Source organism: Crinia signifera, chromosome 9 (assembly GCF_055691185.1).
Source record: "Crinia signifera chromosome 9, ASM5569118v1, whole genome shotgun sequence".
NCBI lineage: Eukaryota > Metazoa > Chordata > Amphibia > Anura > Myobatrachidae > Crinia > Crinia signifera.
In genome coordinates, this window is record NC_139225.1 from 32,683,783 (window position 1) to 32,704,688 (window position 20,906).

Consider the following 20,906-nt stretch of genomic DNA (forward strand, 5'->3'; position numbering starts at 1 on the left):
GTTAAATCTCTTTCTTCGAGGACGTCAGGGGCCACAGGGATCCCTCCCTGCCGCGCCTGCTTCATGGTATTGAAGTTCATAGTTCCTCCGTTGAGTGAACTTAGTTAAAAGTTCCTTTGTTGAGGTACTTATACATGTCACAGTTATGGTTCCTCTGTTGAGCAACCACACACACATATATTGGTTGAATGTGTTACTGTATGGGTTTCTCTTCCTTCTATCTTGTCTCCTGCCTGGCTTTGGGAAAAACTGAAAGTAAGCTAGCCTGGGAGGCGGGGTAGAGGAGGGAGGAGCCAGGGCTGTCTCTGGGCAGTCTAGAAGTTTTATCCTTTCTGGTGCTGGAAAGGTCGTGACCTCACTCTCTACCCAATGTAATCCCTGTGGCCCCTGACGTCCTCGAAGAAAGAGATTTAACAGGTAAGACATAAATCTCAGTTTTGACAATATCGTCATAGTGTGTGTGGGCATGTTGAGTAACAGTAAATAGTGGTTGGAATTTTTTTGACTATTGATCAGTCATACTGAACCCATTGATATCATCTGACTGTATGGTCACATGTTCTCCTTTATGGGTGTGGATTACCAGATCATCAATGTTTAGTCGGCGTGGCTGCACACAAATAGATGCCCACGTGAATAGTTAATTAAGCAACTGTCGGAAAAACATGCGATGCTGACCATTGTCACGTCAATTTTTTGTACCTGTCGACCATATGGTGTAGTCCTCTTAACTGTCGACCGACAAGTGGTGCTGATACTAGTGGGGGTTAATGAGGTTGTCATAAATAGAGGGCATTTCATATACAGTACTAATTACACAAGCTTGTTTACTTCTGCGTAATCTGCTAGTCAGAAAAATATTTGTAACACTTGATTTTAGAAAACGCGTCCCATTGTCACCCACGGATTTTAGCCAACGCTGACGTTTTTGTAATGGATTAGACAGGGGGTTATTCAATCCGACAGTCAGAATCCCGGGCCGTTTTTGCTCAGCTTGACTGTAACTTGAAAGTTAGAATTCAATGTTCCTGCTGTTGAGAGATGGAAAGTGGGCGTGTCGGCAAAAAATAGCCATGGATTGTCAGAAAACGTCCTGAATTTGCCAATTCACGTCCGTTTCCGACAAAACAGATTCGACTGGTTTTAAAGTCGGACCTGTTTTGGCGTAATCTACCTTTAGTGCTGTCTGAAACGGCAGCATTGAATAGGTGGCGGCTGGGATTTCTGCAGGCGGAAATAGCGGCTGGGATTGAATACCGCCCATAGTGGTACATTATAACAGCAGTGTGTTCTAGGTGGTGGGGCAGTGCAGATTATGTGCTTGGGTCATTTGGGAACATATCGGGTTGTCGTAGACATTTGATAACTGTGTTCATAACTCCCGTCTGCCGATGTTTCTGTGTATAGACGGAGCGCCAGGTGTCTCGCTGGTTCACGCAGCGCCTCCGGGAGCAGGCCATGCTGCTGGAGATCATCTTTCTGTATTATGCCTACTTTCCCATTTCCCCCTCCACGCTCTTGGCACTCACTAAGCTGTTCAAGGAGCAGGGCTTTGGGCGCAGGCAACAAAATCGTCACTTGGTGGAACAGAGCATGGACCCTTTAATCGACAGAATCGGGTGAGCACTTGTGAATCTCTCCAGGGAATATTATCGTGGAGTCCTTAGAATTCTGTTCCTATAATGTCTAGTTTCTATGATCGCTGTTGTAGCAATAATCTACGCGACGGCGTTTGGTCGCACACTCTAATTCCAAACATAATTAATGCTACCATGCAGACGCACACAGACTGGGTTTGAAAAATGACAGTTAGTCACTGGTTGGCTGGCTATTTAGCACTCTCCACTTGAGCGGATAGTGTTACATAGGTGAGAGATAAAAATGTCAGTGTCAAAAAGTGTTATATTTATTCAAATAAAAACAGTTTAGAGGGGAAAAAAGTGCTAGTATAAATGTTACAATATAATGCCCCAATGTGGCCCAGCCACACCAATCCCAATAGGTTCAAGTCCAGGGCACGGGCAGTCCCAAGTCAGCACAGGCCAACAGCCCCACAGTGTCTCACCAGCGAGAGGTTACAGTGTTCCATACACACTGGACATTTTTCTCTATTATCCATATGGGATATTGGGGATTCATCAGGACGTGTGGGAGAAAAGAGATATCCGCAGGAGACAGGAACATAGAAGCTCTTTCACTGGTTGTACTGGCCCAGCGATTTCCCTGGGAGGAGAGGAGGGGGGGAGACGGCTTTCCATAGCAGGACGCTATGGAAAGCATCCTGTCGTTCATCTGCTGGTAAAACCACTAGGTGGCTTTGGAGCTGAAAGAATCGTAATAATGCCGGTTCGCTGTGGGGACGTGAACATCCCAAAATGCAGCTTTGCTCCGGGACTGACCCGTTTCAAAGTCCCAATGTGAACCTTCATTTTGCGATGTGAAAGCAGCATAACCTTGGATCTCTGGCATTTACTACTGCATATTGATATAGGCACTCCTCTAATGCCTGAATCTATGTATCCAATTTGTCAGTATTAGGGATTCTTGTATTACAGGTACTTTGAAGTTCTCATCCTGTTGGAAGCAATAGACATGGACTGTCTGCAGGACTGTGCGTTCAAGGATGAAATCGAGCACCCATTTACCAACGAGCTGCAGTTCCTCAAGGTAAAGACCTTCCTCCCTGTACCATATTCCTGTTCTTGCCACCCCCAATGTCTGACTGCATTCCACCCATCGTAGGACATGGACAACATCCTGTTGACGTTTGGCGATATCCCTCACCATGCGCCAGTCCTCCTGGCCTGGGCTCTGCTGCGACACACACTGAACCCAGACGAAACTGCTACAACCATCCGGAAAATGGGCAGTGCCGCAATACAGCTTCATGTCTTTAAGTATCTGACGCGTATGCTTCAAGCGCTTGGTAGTGGTGATAATAATGTAAGTATTCTAATAGGCAGCCGTCCAAATGTATTTATCCTCATTTACCAAAGCAGATCTCGGCACCATGTTACGTATGGCATCTTTTAAAATGGGTAGTTTTATTTGTTGCGCCGTCAATAAAATTACTATGGGCCTGATTCAGAGAACGCCTGTGTTTCCCGGGACGCTCCCTAGAAAACGCAGGGTTACGCCCCCAAACCGCCCAGCGCCTGTATATCACCTTAGGAGTTGCCAGCGAAGGCTAGACTTTGCATGGTTCATTTGAAAGGGGACCCCGCACGTGCCCACAGGTCCTATGTCATAACTTTCATCTATAGATAGGTCCATATACATTTAGCCTACAATGTTGTGGCGTGACTGTAGCGCCTACTGTCTTTTTGTGAGACCTGTCTTCTAAATGCCTTATTTGCATCAATTTGCATATAAGATGCACAAGCAGACCTTGCTGATTAAAATTATATGCTACATGCTTGTATTCTGTGTGTGTTACTGCAAAAACATGCTATGCCACGCATCTCACAGTGCAGGGCTTAATGAGGATAGATATATGAGGAAACATCTGTTTAGTTCCAGCCGATAAAGCAATGCTTATCGTGTCTCCACCATGGGCGTACGTTCAAACTAGGTAATACAGTGGCTGGGGTAATCTGCAAGTAATTTAAGTATAATTACACATGAAGTGCTGGTAGTTATTGTCAGTCGAATACTTATTACTAACTTGTAAATGTTTTAAATGTCCCTGAAGTAGTTCGCTATTGTCCCTGTAGATATTGTGCTTTGTCTTATGCTATATGTGTGTGTTGCAGTGCGTAACCACCACAGCCTGCGTATGTGTCTACAGCCTACTGTGCTTTGTCCTGACCTCCCTGGAGTTGCAGACGCTGGGAGAACAGCAGGTAAGTTTTAAGTAGAACACTGAATGTAATCACTTTCCTATTCATACTCCTTGTATTGTTAGCCTTTGTCTCATAGACCATTTAACATATTTGTATTTATAGATTAATTTGACCTTATTCTATATTTGTGTGAGATAAAGTTTAAACAGACATGCTTCAGGTAGCACCGGTGACCGGGTGCACAGAAACACACCGCATGCGGTGGTGACTGGACTGATCAGGGGCATCCCATAATTAGCTCCACCTGTGACCTTGGCTTGAGAGGAAATTCAAAAGAAACCTTTTGATGAACATAGGGCCTCAATTTGAGGCGAGTTATCGCCCCAAGGGGCCGTGATGTATTGACGTGGTGTATAGAAGTATACTGACCATTTGACCATATACCCTGAGAGGAAAAGAAACCTTGGTATGAAAATAGGGCCTAGTATTGAGGTCAGTACTCGATCTTAAGGAATACATGGTATATCGAAGCAGTAGGAGACAAGAGATCGTTTTTCCTACCTAAAGAAACCTTTGTATGAAAATAGGGCCTATTATTGAGGTCAGTACTCTATCTTAAGGAATACATGGTATATCGAAGCAGTAGGAGACAAGAGATCGTTTTTCCTACCTAAAGAAACCTTAATAGGTCAGTGTGATTGCTTTTGGGAGTGAGCTGAATGACCATCGATGGGGGATCTCTTCACCTCCTTCCAAAAACCTAATATTTATTTTAAAAAAAGGTTATTGTTATTCCTAGGAACAGCGCCGGATGAAACTCTCCATTCTTTGTTTAGTATCAGTGTTGTGTTTGGTAAACCCAGGAGAGCTTCTTCAGGCTGCAGTTATTGGGGCGCATTACCCCTCCCACACCTATTGGATTGTTTGTATCCATACCCATCCTAGTAGTGTCATTATTGTGACGAATGAAGACAAAAAGGGCAGAATTTATTTTCTTTCCATTGCAGCTGTCAGTTATTGCTCAATATAGGACCGAATAGCTGCCGTCCTCTGTATTTCAGATCACACGACGTGGCACTTTGTTCGGGCATAGCCATTTTACGCAGCTGTACCCCTGGCTGTCTGGGCACGATTGGTGCAAAAAAATATCATTGATTTAACAATAACCCCCTCCCCCTAATCTCACTTCACTTCAGATGGGAGATCGAGCACGGTAAAAATCAATGAATTTTGCCCAAAGGTTCACTTTTCTCTGAGCACCATGCCTTGTACAGAGACATGAATTCCGTTTAGTAAAATCTTTCCGTTGTCATTCCCTCAGGATGTTATCGATACAGCCTGTCAGGTGCTGACTGCTCCAAACCTATCGGACCTGTTTTGGAATACGGTGAGTCTGGAAGATACGCCACCGAATTATTGTTCAAGTCTCCTGCTCCAACTACCCAATAAAAGGCCAGATGCACAAAGCTTCAAAAGTGATAAAATGGAGAATGAAAACCAACCAACCAGCTCCTACCTGTCATGTTTCAAACACAGTCTATGACATTGTAGGTAGGAGCTGGTTGTTTAACACTCTCGAATTTATTATTTTTAGAAGCTTATTGCATATGGCCCAAAGAGAGATGGCTGTTGCAGGATATATGTGGATAGTGAAACTGTGCGCATCTTAATGTCTTCCCTGTCCCCAGGAGCCAACAACTGGATTGGGTATCTTGCTGGACAGTGTGTGCAACATGTTCCCCTACCACCTGGCACCTCTCCTCCAGCTGTTCACAGCTCTCGTCTCCAACAAGGCTTCTGCTAAGAAGGTAACAGAGAAATGATTATTTGCCTTTGTCCCAGCAGACTGCTCAGGTTGTCCCGTTTGGGTCTAATCATACACTGTGATTTCTCCGTTACAGGCATACTCCTTCCTGGATAGGATGTCCTTATACACCGAGCACTACAAGCATAAGCCCCATGATGTCATGTCACATGATGACGAAACACTTTGGAGGCGACAGACTCCCAAGTTGCTCTATGCATTAGGTAAACACCTGCAAGGTGGTAAATCCGCTGCCCATAACTCTGCCGAGTTTCGGGTGCTTATCAACTGTGATGGTGCTTGAGCGCCAACAGCGATGGGTATGCAGCCCATACACTTGTGAGATATCCGGTACAATCGTGCGATTTCGATAAACCGCAGCGACAGATCTCAAGTATCGCACGCCAAACGCATATGTCACCCGACGCAATGCGCGGGCACGTTGGTCAAATCTCACATCTCAAGATATTATGCCCTGCGCATAATATTTATCGCATCACATCGCATGTGGTTTTAAACACATGTGATTTATCGCTATGCAACGTGCAATCTGCCAGTTTATATACCCCCAGATAGCCCAGTTCTCATTCCATCACCTGATTTCGGGTCATAATGGGCATGCGATTTATCACATAATTGTTTGCACATTGAATGAAAAAAAAAAAAAGTGCCTCAGTTTTTGGTAATGACTGATGACCGTACTTATTAATTTGAGGCCACAAACCGCTCTGACCGTGCTGGATGAGGATTTGATCATTTACTGTAACCGTATAATTTTGGAACATCCTGGAAATTGTAGTTCTTACTATATTTCAAGAACCTTAAATTCCCAGTTTGAAAGTGGCTCTATATGTTTCAGAAAACTGAGAGGGCGATGTACTAACCTCTGAAAATGCAATTTGTAGAGGTTCGTGCTCTAACCTAATATGTACTGAGATCTGGAGATTCCGGGGCTTCGGTGCGGTCGGGCGGCATTGCCCTATAGGAGCTTGTGGCCATCTTTTGCATTTTACTGCTGAGAGGGATCCAGTGAGATCCATGCCGGCACACCCTACGGACGTGCATCACTAGTTGCATACACAGATAGAACTATGGGTCCCTAAACTCTGAAGTCCTATTGCAAAGGACAGCTCTTACCGCAAGAGCCATCCTTAGCAGCGATCGTCATGCATATTGCGTTAATAAACTTCATCCCAGTCTCTGAGATTAAGTACCAGCCAATCCTAACTGGCAAATTACAGACTGTGGGGCAGATGTATTAAGCCTTAAAAAGAGATAAACGAGAGGATGATAAAGAGTGTTCAGCGTCCAGCCAATCGGCTGCTTACTTCTATTTTCCATACACAGCCTATAACACGACTGTTGGAAGCTGACTGGCTGGACGTTTGTGTTTGAAAAATAGCAACTAGGAACTGATTGGCTGGATGTTTATCACTCTCTCACCCTCGCGTTCTCTTTTTAAGGCTTAATACATCGGCCCCATCGTTTGAAAAGGGAGAGAAGCTGGTGGGCTGGTACTTTATCTCTCTCTCCAATTAATCACCCTGCAAGGCTGCTTGTATCTGAGGCTGAGTCTTACTAGTGTTTCTGTGTTTCAGGACTGGGACAGACCAACCTGCGTATTCCTCAGGGGAGCATAGGCCAGGTGATGTCCGATGAGCGCGGTTTCTTTGTACGCTGGGAATACTCGTACAGCAGCTGGACCCTCTTCACCTGTGAGGTTGAGATGCTCCTGCATGTAGTGTCCACAGCAGGTGAGACACAAGCGGTTCCACTTCAGCCTGTGGTCGTGTAATGCACTCACCTGTGCCTCCGTCACCTGTCTCATTCTCCGCTCATCTGTTTCTCCTAGATGTCATACAGCATTGTCAAAGGGTGAAGCCAATTATTGACCTTGTGCACAAAGTCATCACCACAGAAGTGTCCATAGCAGACTACCTCCTGCCCATTACGTCCCGCATTTACATGCTCTTACAGAGGTAGGTGAGCCGGTGAGACTGCGACGCACTGGGAGGATTGAGCAGGTCCGGACACTGATGGCATTTCCTTTCCAGGTTGACGACCGTGATGAACCCTCCGATGGACTTCATTGCTTCCTGTGTTAACTGTCTGACTGTGTTGGCAGCACGCATGCCCGCTAAGGTTGGTATAGAGCCAGAACCTGGTTGGGTGATCAGTATACTTGAGGACTGTTTTATTAAAGGTTTCTTCGTTCCTCTATCCAATTCAAGGTTTGGACAGACTTGAATCACACAGGATTCCTGCCGTTTGCTGCAAATCCCATCTCAAGTCACATTATCAGGTACTGAATTCCCGGGATGTTCTAAGATCGACTTCCATGAATCTACTTGGCACCAGTGCATTGCGGTGTCCCTCGAAGCTCCGTTCTAGCACTGGCTTCTAGAGGACTGGTGGGCTGCAGTCTCATGAAATGAGTTTGTGCTTGAACGCAGGCATGTCCAAACTGTGGCCCTCCAGCTGTTGTGAAACTACACATCCCAGCATGCCTTGCCATAGTTTTAGCATTCCCTAATAGCAAAACTGTGGCAAATCATGATGGGACTTGTAGTTTCATAACAGCTGGAGGGCCATCGTTTGGACATGCCTGCTTTCAAACCTGCTCAACCTTAGTAACAAAAGTTGTATGGATTTAAAAGGGACTCGTGTGTCATGTCAATGGTCCGTATGTCGACATGCTCATTGTGCTGTTGGCATGCTTACTTTAGCCTAACTATAAACCAAAAAAAAACTCTAAACCTAAATCTAGCATTAAAATGACTGTCGACATGCATAACGTCGTCTTTGGGTATGACTGTAACGTCCATGGTGACATTTTGCCGACATTATGACTAGATCACGTTTACAGCACCGGACGGACTTTTTCATTGTCCCACTGTGCCATGGAAATTATCACCATAATTAGAGTTCTCTTATATGGTGGCACAAAGTGGGATTCGGTTGATTGTGTCTAGGTTGACAGGCAATAAGTCGACCTGTGAAATGGTCAGCATTGACAAGGTGGACACAAGCAAGTCGACATGCGTGTTTCACGATTTTTTAAACTGACTGACTGACTTCATGATCCAAGTGGCATACCGTTAGATTATAATAGTGTGCCGAGCGCAGCTAGGCACCGTTCTCCAAGCATGCCGAGCGCAGCGGTACACTTATACCGTATCCATGGCGGCAAATTTCGACATAGACAACCAAAAGTTTTTTAAAACTTTCTGTGTTGACCATTTTATTGTTGACCTTTTGCTTGTCCATTTCTCAATGTTGATGTTCAGGCGATTTCTCTCCCCTTCGGCTGCTTGCAAGGGGTTGTGTTCACATACATCCCCTCGCATGATGAGGGGGGCACAGGCTTTTGTCCGGGCAGCATCAAGCTGCTCGCTAAGCAGCGAACGACTGCTGCTTATCGAGCAGTACTGAATCAGGACCAAAGTACAGAAACCGTATGAACAAAACAAGACCGAATGGACGTACAGTACCGAGCATATCAGGACATGGCTTATACACATTGCTGGGGCAGCGGGCTTGCAGTTGGGAGGAGATGATTATCTATGTGAGGGAAGGAAATGCACGAGGAACGATGGCCCTGCTCGTCACAGCTTACAGTATAAAGTTCTGCTTTCTCCTTGGCAATAAACCTTTTATTATTCAGCATAATTCTCAGCCTGCCTGTCTCCCATGTCGCTGTGCGGGCTGATGCTTGTGTGGATCGTCACATAACCTGACAAAGGGTCAGATGTATCAAGCTTAAAAAGTGATAAAATGGAGAGTTATAAACAGCCAGCCAATCCGCTCCTAACTGCCATGTTGCAGGCTGGGTTTGAAAAATGACAACTTGGAGGTGATTGGCTGGTTCTTTATCACTCTCCACTTAATCACTTTTTGACGCTGGCCTGAAATGTCACATTATTAAAAAAACAATCTCATTTTCTTTTTCCTTTTTGTTTCCTGTGGTTGTTCTCGGGACACAGCATTGAGGGGATGAGTGCCGGAGGATACGGGGCCCTTCTGGGGATTGAACAGTCCCAGGGAGAGTATAGCGTCACCATCTCGTTCCTACGCCTTGTTACCACAGTAGTGAAGGTAATGCTGTTCCAGAAGTCAAGAAGAATGTGCCATTGCCTGTCCCTTACTAAAGTGTGTTTGTGTGCTTCCAGGGTCAGCTGGGCAGTACCCAGAGCCAAGGTCTTGTCCCTTGCATCCTGTTTGTGCTACAGGAAATGCTTCCTAATTACCACAGGTGGCGCTATAACTCTAATGGGGTCAGAGAAAACCTCGGTATGTACTCTTACTATTACAATGATTTCTAATGTCACTTTTAAGGAGGGACCATTTTAGGCATCCTCTTTAATCATTTGTCAGTAACTGTATAGTAGTATAATGTCTGTGTATACGTGTCGGAGCTCCCCATTAATGTCAGTATAGATGTCGGAGCTCCCCAGAAATGTCTGTGTATACATGTCGGAGCTCCCCTGTAATGTCTGTGTATACATGTCAGAGCTCCCCTGTAATGTCTGTGTATACATGTCAGAGCTCCCCAGTAATGTCTGTGTATACATGTCGGAGCTCCCCAGTAATGTCTGTGTATACATGTCGGAGCTCCCCAGTAATGTCTGTGTATACATGTCGGAGCTCCCCTGTAATGTCTGTGTATACATGTCAGAGCTCCCCTGTAATGTCTGTGTATACATGTCGGAGCTCCCCAGTAATGTCTGTGTATACATGTCGGAGCTCCCCAGTAATGTCTGTGTATACATGTCGGAGCTCCCCAGTAATGTCTGTGTATACATGTCGGAGCTCCCCAGTAATGTCTGTGTATACATGTCGGAGCTCCCCAGTAATGTCTGTGTATACATGTCGGAGCTCCCCAGTAATGTCTGTGTATACATGTCGGAGCTCCCCTGTAATGTCTGTGTATACATGTCGGAGCTCCCCTGTAATGTCTGTGTATACATGTCGGAGCTCCCCTGTAATGTCTGTGTATACGTGTCGGAGCTCCCCAGTAATGTCTGTGTATACGTGTCGGAGCTCCCCAGTAATGTCTGTGTATACGTGTCGGAGCTCCCCAGTAATGTCTGTGTATACGTGTCGGAGCTCCCCAGTAATGTCTGTGTATACGTTTCGGAGCTCCCCATTAATGTCTGTGTATACATGTCGGAGCTCCCCATTAATGTCTGTATACATGTCGGAGATCCCCAGTAATGTCTGTGCATACATGTCGGAGATCCCCAGTAATGTCTGTGCATACATGTCGGAGATCCCCAGTAATGTCTGTGCATACATGTCTGAGCTCCCCAGTAATGTCTGTGCATACATGTCTGAGCTCCCCAGTAATGTCTGTGCATACATGTCGGAGCTCCCCAGTAATGTCTGTGCATACGTGTCGGAGCTCCCCTGTAATGTCTGTGCATACGTGTCGGAGCTCCCCAGTAATGTCTGTGTATAGATGTCTCTGCATGGAGGCTTTTAGACTGTTCATTTGCTTGTTAAAATGGCCCCAGCACTGTGCCCCAGTACAACCAGCACCATGGGCCAAATAGAATAGGGTGCGAGAATCAGAAAGTGGTAGATTTTGGGAGAGGCTTTTTTTTCCTTTAACCCTTTAAGTGGCAAGTGAATTTGTCGAAATTGGTGTGAAAATTGAAAAGCAAACTTTTTTTATTCATCATAGTGACCTGTAATATTACCTTATATATGAAATCTAATCTTTTTACACAGCATTTTTTTTATTTGAATTCATATAACAAATGTGAGCGACGCTGGAATTTTTATCAGATATTTTGTGCATCTCTAAGATATGTTGGCACTGAAAGGGTTAAAGCGGCAATCATTTAGAATTCAAAACCAGGTTGATTTTTCCATGTAATTGCTGCTTTTAAAAAAATAAAAAAACTCTCTCAAAATCTCACGCCCTATTACATTTGGCCTCAGATCCAGATCAGTGGGATTTCTGTCAGGATTGTCTGAAGATCTGTAGTGTTCTTTCTAGAACCCTGCATCTTCCAAAAGCCGTGTAGTGTTCTTTCTAGACCCCCGCATCTTCCAAAAGCCGTGTAGTTTGTCTTCCGTGCCTGCGGTATCGCGCTCTGCTGTGGTGCTTCTAGCACAGTGTGGTCTGTATTTCAGCGGTGATGTGCAGACCAGACATGCTGGCAGGGAAGAGGAACTGCTTGCATTTTGGAAGATGCAGGGTGCCAGAATGAACACTAATCTAGATATTTATCTGCTCTCCTGAATCGATCAGCTATAACTTGTGTGGGCAGATTTTACACCAGCGTAAGCCCTGAGGCCGGATCTCTCTATATACGGGTTATCCTGTTTCTCAGTATCTGTTCTGTAAACCAAAATGCAATTCCCTCTCTTGTGGAGAATCTGTCTCTGAGAGTTGATTTTTTTTATTATTTTTTTTTATCAGGTTTCCAGATTCTGAATCTAATTCACACCATCCTCAACCTCTGCCCAGACATGGATTCACACAGCAGGTGAGGGCTCTGTCCTGTCAGGTTCACCACTCTTTTGGGCGAATCCAATTATACGTGTAAAACTACCGGGCGTGAGTCGCAGCGGCAGCACTTTGCAGTAGCTCAAATTACAGTGCGGTGTTCAATCGCCGCAGCACATTGCACCCTTTGAACCTAATTGGATTTGGCCCATTTGTGTTTTACGATCCGTTGATCAATGTATTGATTTGCCCACAGCTCCCCGAACTTGCAGACCTTGTGCATCTTCAGCCTGACCAATACTGAAGCAGGCCAAGCGGTCATTAATATCATGGGGATCGGAGTTGATAGACTCAACCTGGTTATGGCTACGCAGGCAGGGAGGTAAGCAAATGTTGCATCCTTTGTATCTGTGATTGGGATATTTCAACTTTTATAGATTCTTTCTACACCTGCGTCCTCTATGAATAATTGGACTACACTTGTGTGGTGAAAAGAAAGAACCAAGAGACTGACTTCTGATTTTCGCAATTATTGACTTTTTTTTTTTTAAGATGCAGAATAAAAACGCTCATTGTTTATCCCTCTGTTTCCAAGAGTCTTAACCACTTGAGTGGTGGGTTTTGCTGGGACAGGACAAACCTACCAGACATGACCTGCCCCAGCAAAACCCACCACAGAACGTAGGCCCCCCCCCCCCTCACCTCCGCTCTGGGGTTTGTACGCTGGAGCTCCCCAGCCGCCATTCACAGCAGTGACCACAGGTGGCAGGCTCGGGGATGTTCGTGTCGGCTTGGGAGGACTCGAGCGCCTGAACCCCTGAGCACTCCAGAGTCCACCCGAGCCTCCCGTATTCGTCACTGCTGTGAATGGCGGCAGAGCGGAGATGATTACATCTGCGTCCTCTATGAATAATTGGACTACACTTGTGTGGTGAAAAGAAAGAACCAAGAGACTCTGGGGCAGATTTATTAAGCTTGGAGAAGAGATAAACTGGAGATAAAGCGGAGAACAGGTAAAAGGAGATAAAGCACCAGCCAATCAGCTGTGGTTGAAAAAGACAGTTGGGAGTTGATTGGCTGGTGCTTTATCTCCTTTTACCTTTTCTCCACTTTATCTCTAGTTTATCTCTTCTCCAAGCTTAATAAATCTGCCCCTGACTTCTGATTTTCGCAATTATTGACTTTTTTTTTTTTTAAGATGCAGAATAAAAACGCTCATTGTTTATCCCTCTGTTTCCAAGAGTCTTAACCACTTGAGTGGTGGGTTTTGCTGGGACAGGACAAACCTACCAGACATGACCTGCCCCAGCAAAACCCACCACAGAACGTAGGGCCCCCCCCCTCACCTCCGCTCTGGGGTTTGTACGCTGGAGCTCCCCAGCCGCCATTCACAGCAGTGACCACAGGCGGCAGGCTCGGGGATGTTCGTGTTGGCTTGGGAGGACTCGAGCGCCTGAACCCCTGAGCACTCCAGAGTCCACCCGAGCCTCCCGTATTCGTCACTGCTGTGAATGGCGGCAGAGCGGAGATGATTTGGGGGGGGGGGGGGGCGCAACAGGAGAGGGGGAGTGATGGGGGGGCCCAAGAGGTGGTGTGCCAGTGGTGCACAGCTGGAGGAACCACTGGCGCACACCTACTGTATAGTGGTATGCCAGGAAATTTTCCGTGACGGCCCGCTGCAGTAGCCATGGGCATACCACCCAAAAGTTTAACAGCAGTGCAAATTGGCTCCGTAATAGTCGTGAAGTCTGCCATACTAGCTAAGGAAGTCAACCTGCATTGTAATATTATGTTTTAATTTTATTTTATCCCCAGCAGTGGAACAGAAGGTCAAGGACAGATGTTAATCCGGACGGTAAAACTGGCGTTCTCTATCACCAATAATGTCATCAGACTAAAGCCGTCATCTAGCGCAGTCTCTCCCTTGGAGCAATCACTCACGCAGCATGGTATGTGGGGTTAGCAATGTGTTAAAATAGCAGGTGTCATTTAAAACCATCTGATTTATTAAAACTGGTTTTACTTGTGTCCCCAGGACCACACGGGAACAATCTGATTGCTGTCCTGGCCAAATATATTTATCATAAAAGTGATTCTTCCTTGCCAAGGCTGGCTATCCAAGTGCTGAAACGTCTGGCTACTGTAAGGATCTGTCTGCTTTAGTTAGCATCTCTCCCGGGTTATTGCTGGGTTGTTGCCAGGGTGAGGTGCGTTGTGAAAGCACCAAACCTTATATCCTGTTTTATGCTAAACACCCATCGTATTGTGGTGGGGATGTTGGTGCAGCAGCGGGGGGTGGGCGAATCAGTGCCCTAGTTTGCTAACCTGTCTTCATAATTGTATTATCAGCTGTAACAGGACTGTTGGGCTAAGTACTGTCTGATTGCATGCAGGTGGCTCCTATGTCTGTGTATGCCTGCCTGGGAAGTGATGCAGCCGCTATTCGAGATGCTTTCCTCAACAGACTGCAGTGTAAACTAGAGGACCTGCAGACAAAGGTCATGATTCTGCAATTCCTCACCGTGGCGGTGGAGACCCAGCCAGGTCTCATTGAACTCTTCCTAAACTTAGAAGTCAAGGATGCAAGTAATGGAAATAAGGTGAGGATGTACAATAATTCGAGAAACTGCAAAATTCAAACTCGGAAGATAGCGTACACGTTAATCATAACCGCATGTAAAAATAACATCTAATCAATTTATGGATATAGCCAGAGACGTCTCAAGTGGGCACCCACCTTCCACATTCTGCCTATTGTACCAGGTAGTCAAGTGGAAGCACTGTAATATTGTGATGTTTCAATTCTAAGGACAATGGGCCTGATTCAGCAAGGCTCACTATGCAGCGGTCATTCACTGCTTAGCGAGCCCTGAAACGCCGCCCGGCCAAATGTCCGCGACCATGGAATGGCTTCTCTCCTCTTTAGAAATAAGTCAGTCTGAACTGACTTTAATTTCCACCGGTGTCTGCTAAAGAGGGGGCGGAGGCTGACGTCATGTGATGTCAGCTGCCCGCCCCCAGCATGCATCGGCGCGCCCGTGTTCCCAGTGGAACGCCCAGCATTTTCATACAACTCTGGGCATTCGATGGTCCAGCTTTGTTCCCTCCCCCGGCCCTCACTCCCCGCAACAAACAGCCTGGCGAGTGTGTAACTCCATTGGTGCTGGGGCCGAATTCGGATTGCTACGAGTGTTCCTGAATTGTCCCCAGTATGTGTATATATGGTAACTATGAGGGGGTATTCAATCTGAAGGTCATGGCAGTTGAGCTTGCTCGACCGCCGTGACCCAGTCCCGTTCTCGGTCAGCTCAACCGAGAACATGCAGGCGGGATTCAATGTCCCGCCTGCCGGGGAACGAAAAGGGGGCGTGGCCGGGAAGAGGCGAGCTGCAGCCTACAGCTCGTCACTTCCCGGCTGTTCTCGGCAGAACGAGCCCAACAGCTTGTGATATCGGGCTCGTTCTGCCGAGAAACCCTGCTCAATGCTGTCGTGGAAGACAGCATTGAATAGGGCCCGGCAAGCATCTCGCCGGGGATTGAATATCCCCCTATGTGTCAAAAAAATTGGGCTAGTTTTTCCTCATTGACTAAAGAGGCTGTACAATCACAGTAAAACCGTTCAGACAATCTTGGGGTAGTATGTAACATGATGTAGCTCAGTTTCTAAGAAGACTCCTGATGTTGTAAAGTTTATATTAATTGCACCTTTGCCATTGGACGCGTCCCATAGGAGTACAGTCTAGGCCGGTGGAGTTGTCTACAGGTCGTGTTGGTCCTAATAGACTACCAGCAGAATGAACAAGTTTTGTACACCTCACAACTTCACCGATCCGCAATCGCCTTCCTGCACGCCTTGTGGCAAGATCGCCGTGATAGCGCAATGACCGTGTTAAGAATCAAGTGAGTATTTTGTGTGAATAACGGTCCGTGTGCGATGGGACAAGCAATGGTAGATTTCTAATGATTTTTCACTCTTGTTTTCAAGGCCTCATTTTTGGGAGAACCTGACAGGTCCACTCTTTGCAAAGCTTGTGCCTCCTTTGGAATCATCAGATGTAAGTTCATTGGTGAAACGTGTCTGCGTTGTGTCTGTGTGTTCTTGTCGCGTGTCTTAACCGCTTTCTAATACGTTTTCAGCTGAGTATTTTGGAAACCTGCGCGTTAATCCTGAAAATCATCTGCCTGGAAATTTACTACGTGGTCCGGTAAGTCCATCTCATTTTGATTTACTGTACTTTTATTGTTGTGAAATTATTTGTTCCTTCCCTTTATTATGTTTAATGATGGAGGAGACAGAAACTTGCTCTGGGATCACTGATCGCTGCTGGCGTGACTTAAGGCTTTTCTAGCCTACTGGGAGAATCTCTTTGTCAGTCGTCTTATCGGATTCGAACTCATTCAGTTCCTTTTGCAGGGTACCTTTAAAAATGTGCTAGTTTTTGTATCCTCCCATGGAGGACACCAAACTGTCAAAGTATAATCTGTTGGATATTGACTTTTAAAATTTTCCAAAAATCTTGACATCGAACCGCTTTCATTTGTCCATCCTGCTGGCCACTTAAAGGAAACACGGGCGATGTGTCATTTTTTGCCCACTGGTGTTTTACAATTAAAACCATTGTGAAATGCGCTAGTTCAGAGTCAACTTATTCTTTGAGGGTAAACCCATACAGTTTTAATCAGCCATAGTACTGCAGTAGTGTTGACTAGCCATCAAGGGGGTGTAAGAAGCTCCATTGAAATGAAGGAATCCAGAATCCGTTAGCATTTTCTTCTACTTGATGATGATGGCCATGTTTCCATGCATTGTGGAACAGATCTGAGTAACTAACATCAGACTGGGTAAGATTGTCATTGTACTTGGACATTCTCATGATGTCCACACATGGCGATCTGAGTGCTATCATCAGACTGGCCAAGTTTATCATCCGTACATGGACATTCCCGGGATGTCCACACATCATGGCGATCTGAGTGCTATCATCAGACTGGCCAAGTTTATCATCTGTACATGGACATTGCCGGGATGTCCACACATCATGGCGATCTGAGTGCTATCATCAGACTGGCCAAGTTTATCATCCGTACATGGACATTGCCGGGATGTCCACACATCATGGCGATCTGAGTGCTATCATCAGACTGGCCAAGTTTATCATCCGTACATGGACATTGCCGGGATGTCCACACATCATGGCGATCTGAGTGCTATCATCAGACTGGCCAAGATTATCAGGATCATGGCATCTTCCTCAAAGATGGAACCTGTTGATACAATTTCAGTAGGAATTACGATTTTGGAATATTTTTTTTTCAGGCAGCTGTTTCTCCTAATTTTTTATTTTTCTGGTTCCCTCTCAAAGAGATTGGTCAATTAATAATGGAGTTCACTGTATAATCAGAGAATGGAAAAGAGCTAAACACTTTTTTAAAAAATGTTTTAAGTGCCAACGTCCTGTAGGAGGCCTTATATGCCCTTTGGGCTCTCCATTGAGGATTCAGATAAAATAATAAAATTCAAGTGTATATAAAGACACTATGGGGTTATTTACTAATATGTGAGTTCTACTGAAGATGGTGTGTTGCTATGGGCAACCAATCAGATTCTATCTAATATCTTCTAGAAGGTGCTTAATGATTAAGAAGTATATTCTGATTGGTTGCTATGGGCAACATCCCAGCTTCAATAGAACTCCCATCTTAGTAAATACACACCCTAGTTGTCTGGTAGGCGAGTATGCTTTGTGAATAACGCCTTTCTTTCCTCTCCGGTTCTCTTCAGGGGATCCCTTGACACCTCACTGAAGAGCATATTGGAGAAATTATCCAAAAATGACCGTTATACTTACTGGTCGAGTTACGTGCACTCGCTGGTGTGTCGTGTTGCGGAGACGGAAGGAAGCTGCAGTTCACTCACTGAGTGCCAGATGTTGCTGTCAGCCTGGCGTATGCTGCTGATCGTTGCTACACACTATGTACGTACATAACTCCCCCTTCTGCAGAGATTGTCCGGCACACACTGGTACTATAGGCCACATACTGTATGTGCCTTGGTGGGTCTGTGCTAATCATAACAAGGTGCGGGAATATTCTCCACTGTCAGGAGCTTCCTGTGCCGGGGGGAGGGGCCCAGGATCTGGGTGTACATGATAAAATGAATGGATGCAGCTTCCCGTCTTAGCGCTAGGAGGTGGTTCTTATCTTATATGCTACTCATCCTGGAACTGTTATCCCACCTTCAGCCGCCAGTGATTGACTGCTAAGTGGGCGGGTGGATCCAAATACACCCGCCCACTTGTGATGTCGGTTCCAACGGATTGGTCAGTGTGAATGGAGAACACTCTGCCCGATATATCTGCAGATCAATTGGTCTCTCCATATACTGTATCTACCAGTGTGTACCCAGCATAACACCGGTCTGGTGTGCATATCACTGCTAAAATACAGACCACACCTATATAATGACTTGTATTATTTTTATATTTAACTTTATTTGTCCTGTACTTTATACTTGTATCTGAGCCCTTACGGTTTTATGTTTTTCACCTGTAGGCGGATGTGATGCACCTGACAGACGTCCGGGTACGACAACAGCTGTTCCAGGACATCCTGAAGGGCACAGAAGTTTTGGTAAATACCCAGACTGCGAGCAGAATGAGCATCAGCACAAATACACATTTTACTGCGCTATTTCCTTGAACTCTCCTGTTCTGGTAATCTCTCTGTCATCCCTGTAGAGTTACCGTAGGGTCTTGGTGCCTCCCTACAGTCTGTTAATAGTAGCCTATAGTGTTCTACCTAACCACCGCTAAATGTTCTAGATTGCCTGGAAATCACATTCCTGTTTTTGTTTAGCTCCAGGTCCCCAGTTCTGTGGCTTGTCTTCAGCTAGGTTCCATGCTCTGTACCTTGATGATGGTTCTACTCAGAAGGTGGAAGAAGTAAGTACACGTGGCACGGAGAGAAGATATACTCTAGGTTTAAGACCTGCAGTGCCCTTCCTTTCTCTGTTGGGGATGTGCTTGTATATAACTTTGGTGCTGCTGGAAGGTTTGCATGTCTGTGTTCTATGCAAGGAAGCCCCGAGTGAGAATTTTTCTCTGTAATTAATAGGTTCAGCCCTTGCACCACATGTGAAGTGACCAATCTATGAGGAATGCAGTGCAGGAAGGGACAGAGTTATTTCATCAGATGGGGAATTTATTTAATTTGGACTGTATGCACTTTGTGGATAGTACGGACGGTGTAATGGTTAGCATTACTGCCTCACAGCATTGAGGTCTTGAGTTTAAACCCCCACCATGGCTCTACCTGTGTGGAGTTTGTATATTCTCCCCGTGCTTGTGTGGGTTTACTCCGGGTACTTCGGTTTCCTCCCACAATTACAAATAATACCGGTAGGTTAATTGGATCATGACAACAATGAACCCTAGTGTCGGTGGGCAGACTGGAGGGTCCAGGTGGCTCTTACCTGCTGTCACATTCTATGTTGGGGGTAGCGATACAGTTATTATTGAATATGATGAGGAATTTGACAGCTGTTTTTCCTCTGCTTCTGGCAGCGAGCTCAATTCACCTCGGGACATCCTGGAATCTCTGGGGAAGATCTTAGAGGGCGTGCTGCAGGCAGATGACCACCAAATGGAAAAGACTAAAGCGCGCGTGTTCTCCGCTTTGATCTCCGTACTAGAGGTCAAGCAGATGAAAGGTACACGTGGCACATGTTATACTGTATTGGGGGGGATGTTTTGTATTAACATAATGAAGTGTTCAGTATGTTTTACCTACTGTCAAAATATCGTCCACCATTGACAGACTTTCAAAATGCCAACATTCTTTATGCCGACATGGCCAAAATACCGAAAGGTCAAAAAAGTCATAAACTCATGTTGACTTATTGACCTGTTGGCATATTGACCATGTCGGTATTTGGACCGTCGGTCGATGGTGGTCGGTATTTTGGCCAATCGGTAAATTGACTGCATCCCACGATACATATGGTCTTCATATGCTCTAATACAGTCTTGTCCAAGTGTTGGAATAATGTCTGTCTCTTACCTACCTCCAGCAGCAACCTCTGTTTATCTCTCATTACACAGCCAGCGAGATCCCGCAGTACCAGCAGCTGGTGCTCAGTGTATGTGACAACCTACAAGATGAGGTGGTGGCGCTTATCGATCAGACAAGACGCGGACTGATGGCCGGAGACGCATCTCAGGATAATATGGAGACCGAGGAGACTCCGCGAACCAGACAAAAGGAACAACGTGCTGGGGTAAGAGCCTTGTGACACCCAGATATAAAGCCAGTTCTAGGCTGCGTGTCCTCATAATACACGAAAGGATCTGTGCTGCGCATTGTGCGTGAATGAAGTATGTGTAACATGAGACCTTCTCCCTACAAAGGTTTGTGTGTTGGCATTGCACCTAGCCAAGGAATTGTGCCAGGCTGATGAAGACGGAGATCAGTGGCTGCAGGTTATCAGGAAGTCACCAGTATTACCCATGCTCTTCAGCGCCCTAGAGGTCAGCCTGCGGGTCAAGCAGAACCTCCATTTTTGTGAAGCTTCTCTCCACCTCTTGTTCACATTGGCCAAGACTCACCAGGTCAGTTCAGCACTGTATCGATGCCTACAGTTACACAACTCGTTGCCGCATACTGAACTAAATTTTACACAAGTATAGATGGGTTTGTACTGTCGGGTAAAAACATTCATGTTTGTATGCAATGGAGTGTGCATGTGCTGTAATCGCGGTGCCACAGTGATCTTGCTCGCACCGTGGATTTCCTGGAAAGTGATGGACAGGAAGTCTCTGTGCTGCGAGCTTGTGCGTGCATAATGACGGTGTCTGCGTCGTTGCCGTGT

At 45.8% G+C, this 20,906-nt stretch overlaps 1 protein-coding gene across 2 annotated transcripts in view; it reads left to right on the forward strand.

Annotated features, from left to right (window-relative positions):
* Positions 1–20,906, forward strand: part of NUP188 (nucleoporin 188) — a 41,984-nt gene that overhangs the window by 14,773 nt on the left and 6,305 nt on the right. The window contains exons 9-35 of one of the 2 annotated variants that reach the window (XM_083158727.1): positions 1,408–1,619; positions 2,556–2,667; positions 2,743–2,943; positions 3,753–3,842; positions 5,104–5,169; positions 5,471–5,590; positions 5,684–5,810; positions 7,185–7,340; positions 7,439–7,565; positions 7,641–7,728; positions 7,818–7,888; positions 9,570–9,681; positions 9,756–9,876; positions 12,014–12,080; positions 12,297–12,422; positions 13,856–13,989; positions 14,076–14,182; positions 14,434–14,640; positions 15,771–15,940; positions 16,026–16,095; positions 16,178–16,245; positions 17,823–18,015; positions 18,593–18,670; positions 18,896–18,981; positions 19,603–19,748; positions 20,140–20,315; positions 20,446–20,646. In XM_083158727.1, coding sequence (XP_083014853.1) covers positions 1,408–1,619; positions 2,556–2,667; positions 2,743–2,943; positions 3,753–3,842; positions 5,104–5,169; positions 5,471–5,590; positions 5,684–5,810; positions 7,185–7,340; positions 7,439–7,565; positions 7,641–7,728; positions 7,818–7,888; positions 9,570–9,681; positions 9,756–9,876; positions 12,014–12,080; positions 12,297–12,422; positions 13,856–13,989; positions 14,076–14,182; positions 14,434–14,640; positions 15,771–15,940; positions 16,026–16,095; positions 16,178–16,245; positions 17,823–18,015; positions 18,593–18,670; positions 18,896–18,981; positions 19,603–19,748; positions 20,140–20,315; positions 20,446–20,646 — 3,432 coding nt within the window. The remainder of the gene's footprint in view (positions 1–1,407; positions 1,620–2,555; positions 2,668–2,742; positions 2,944–3,752; positions 3,843–5,103; positions 5,170–5,470; positions 5,591–5,683; positions 5,811–7,184; positions 7,341–7,438; positions 7,566–7,640; positions 7,729–7,817; positions 7,889–9,569; positions 9,682–9,755; positions 9,877–12,013; positions 12,081–12,296; positions 12,423–13,855; positions 13,990–14,075; positions 14,183–14,433; positions 14,641–15,770; positions 15,941–16,025; positions 16,096–16,177; positions 16,246–17,822; positions 18,016–18,592; positions 18,671–18,895; positions 18,982–19,602; positions 19,749–20,139; positions 20,316–20,445; positions 20,647–20,906) is intronic. The other variant, XM_083158728.1, reaches the window with a different exon arrangement.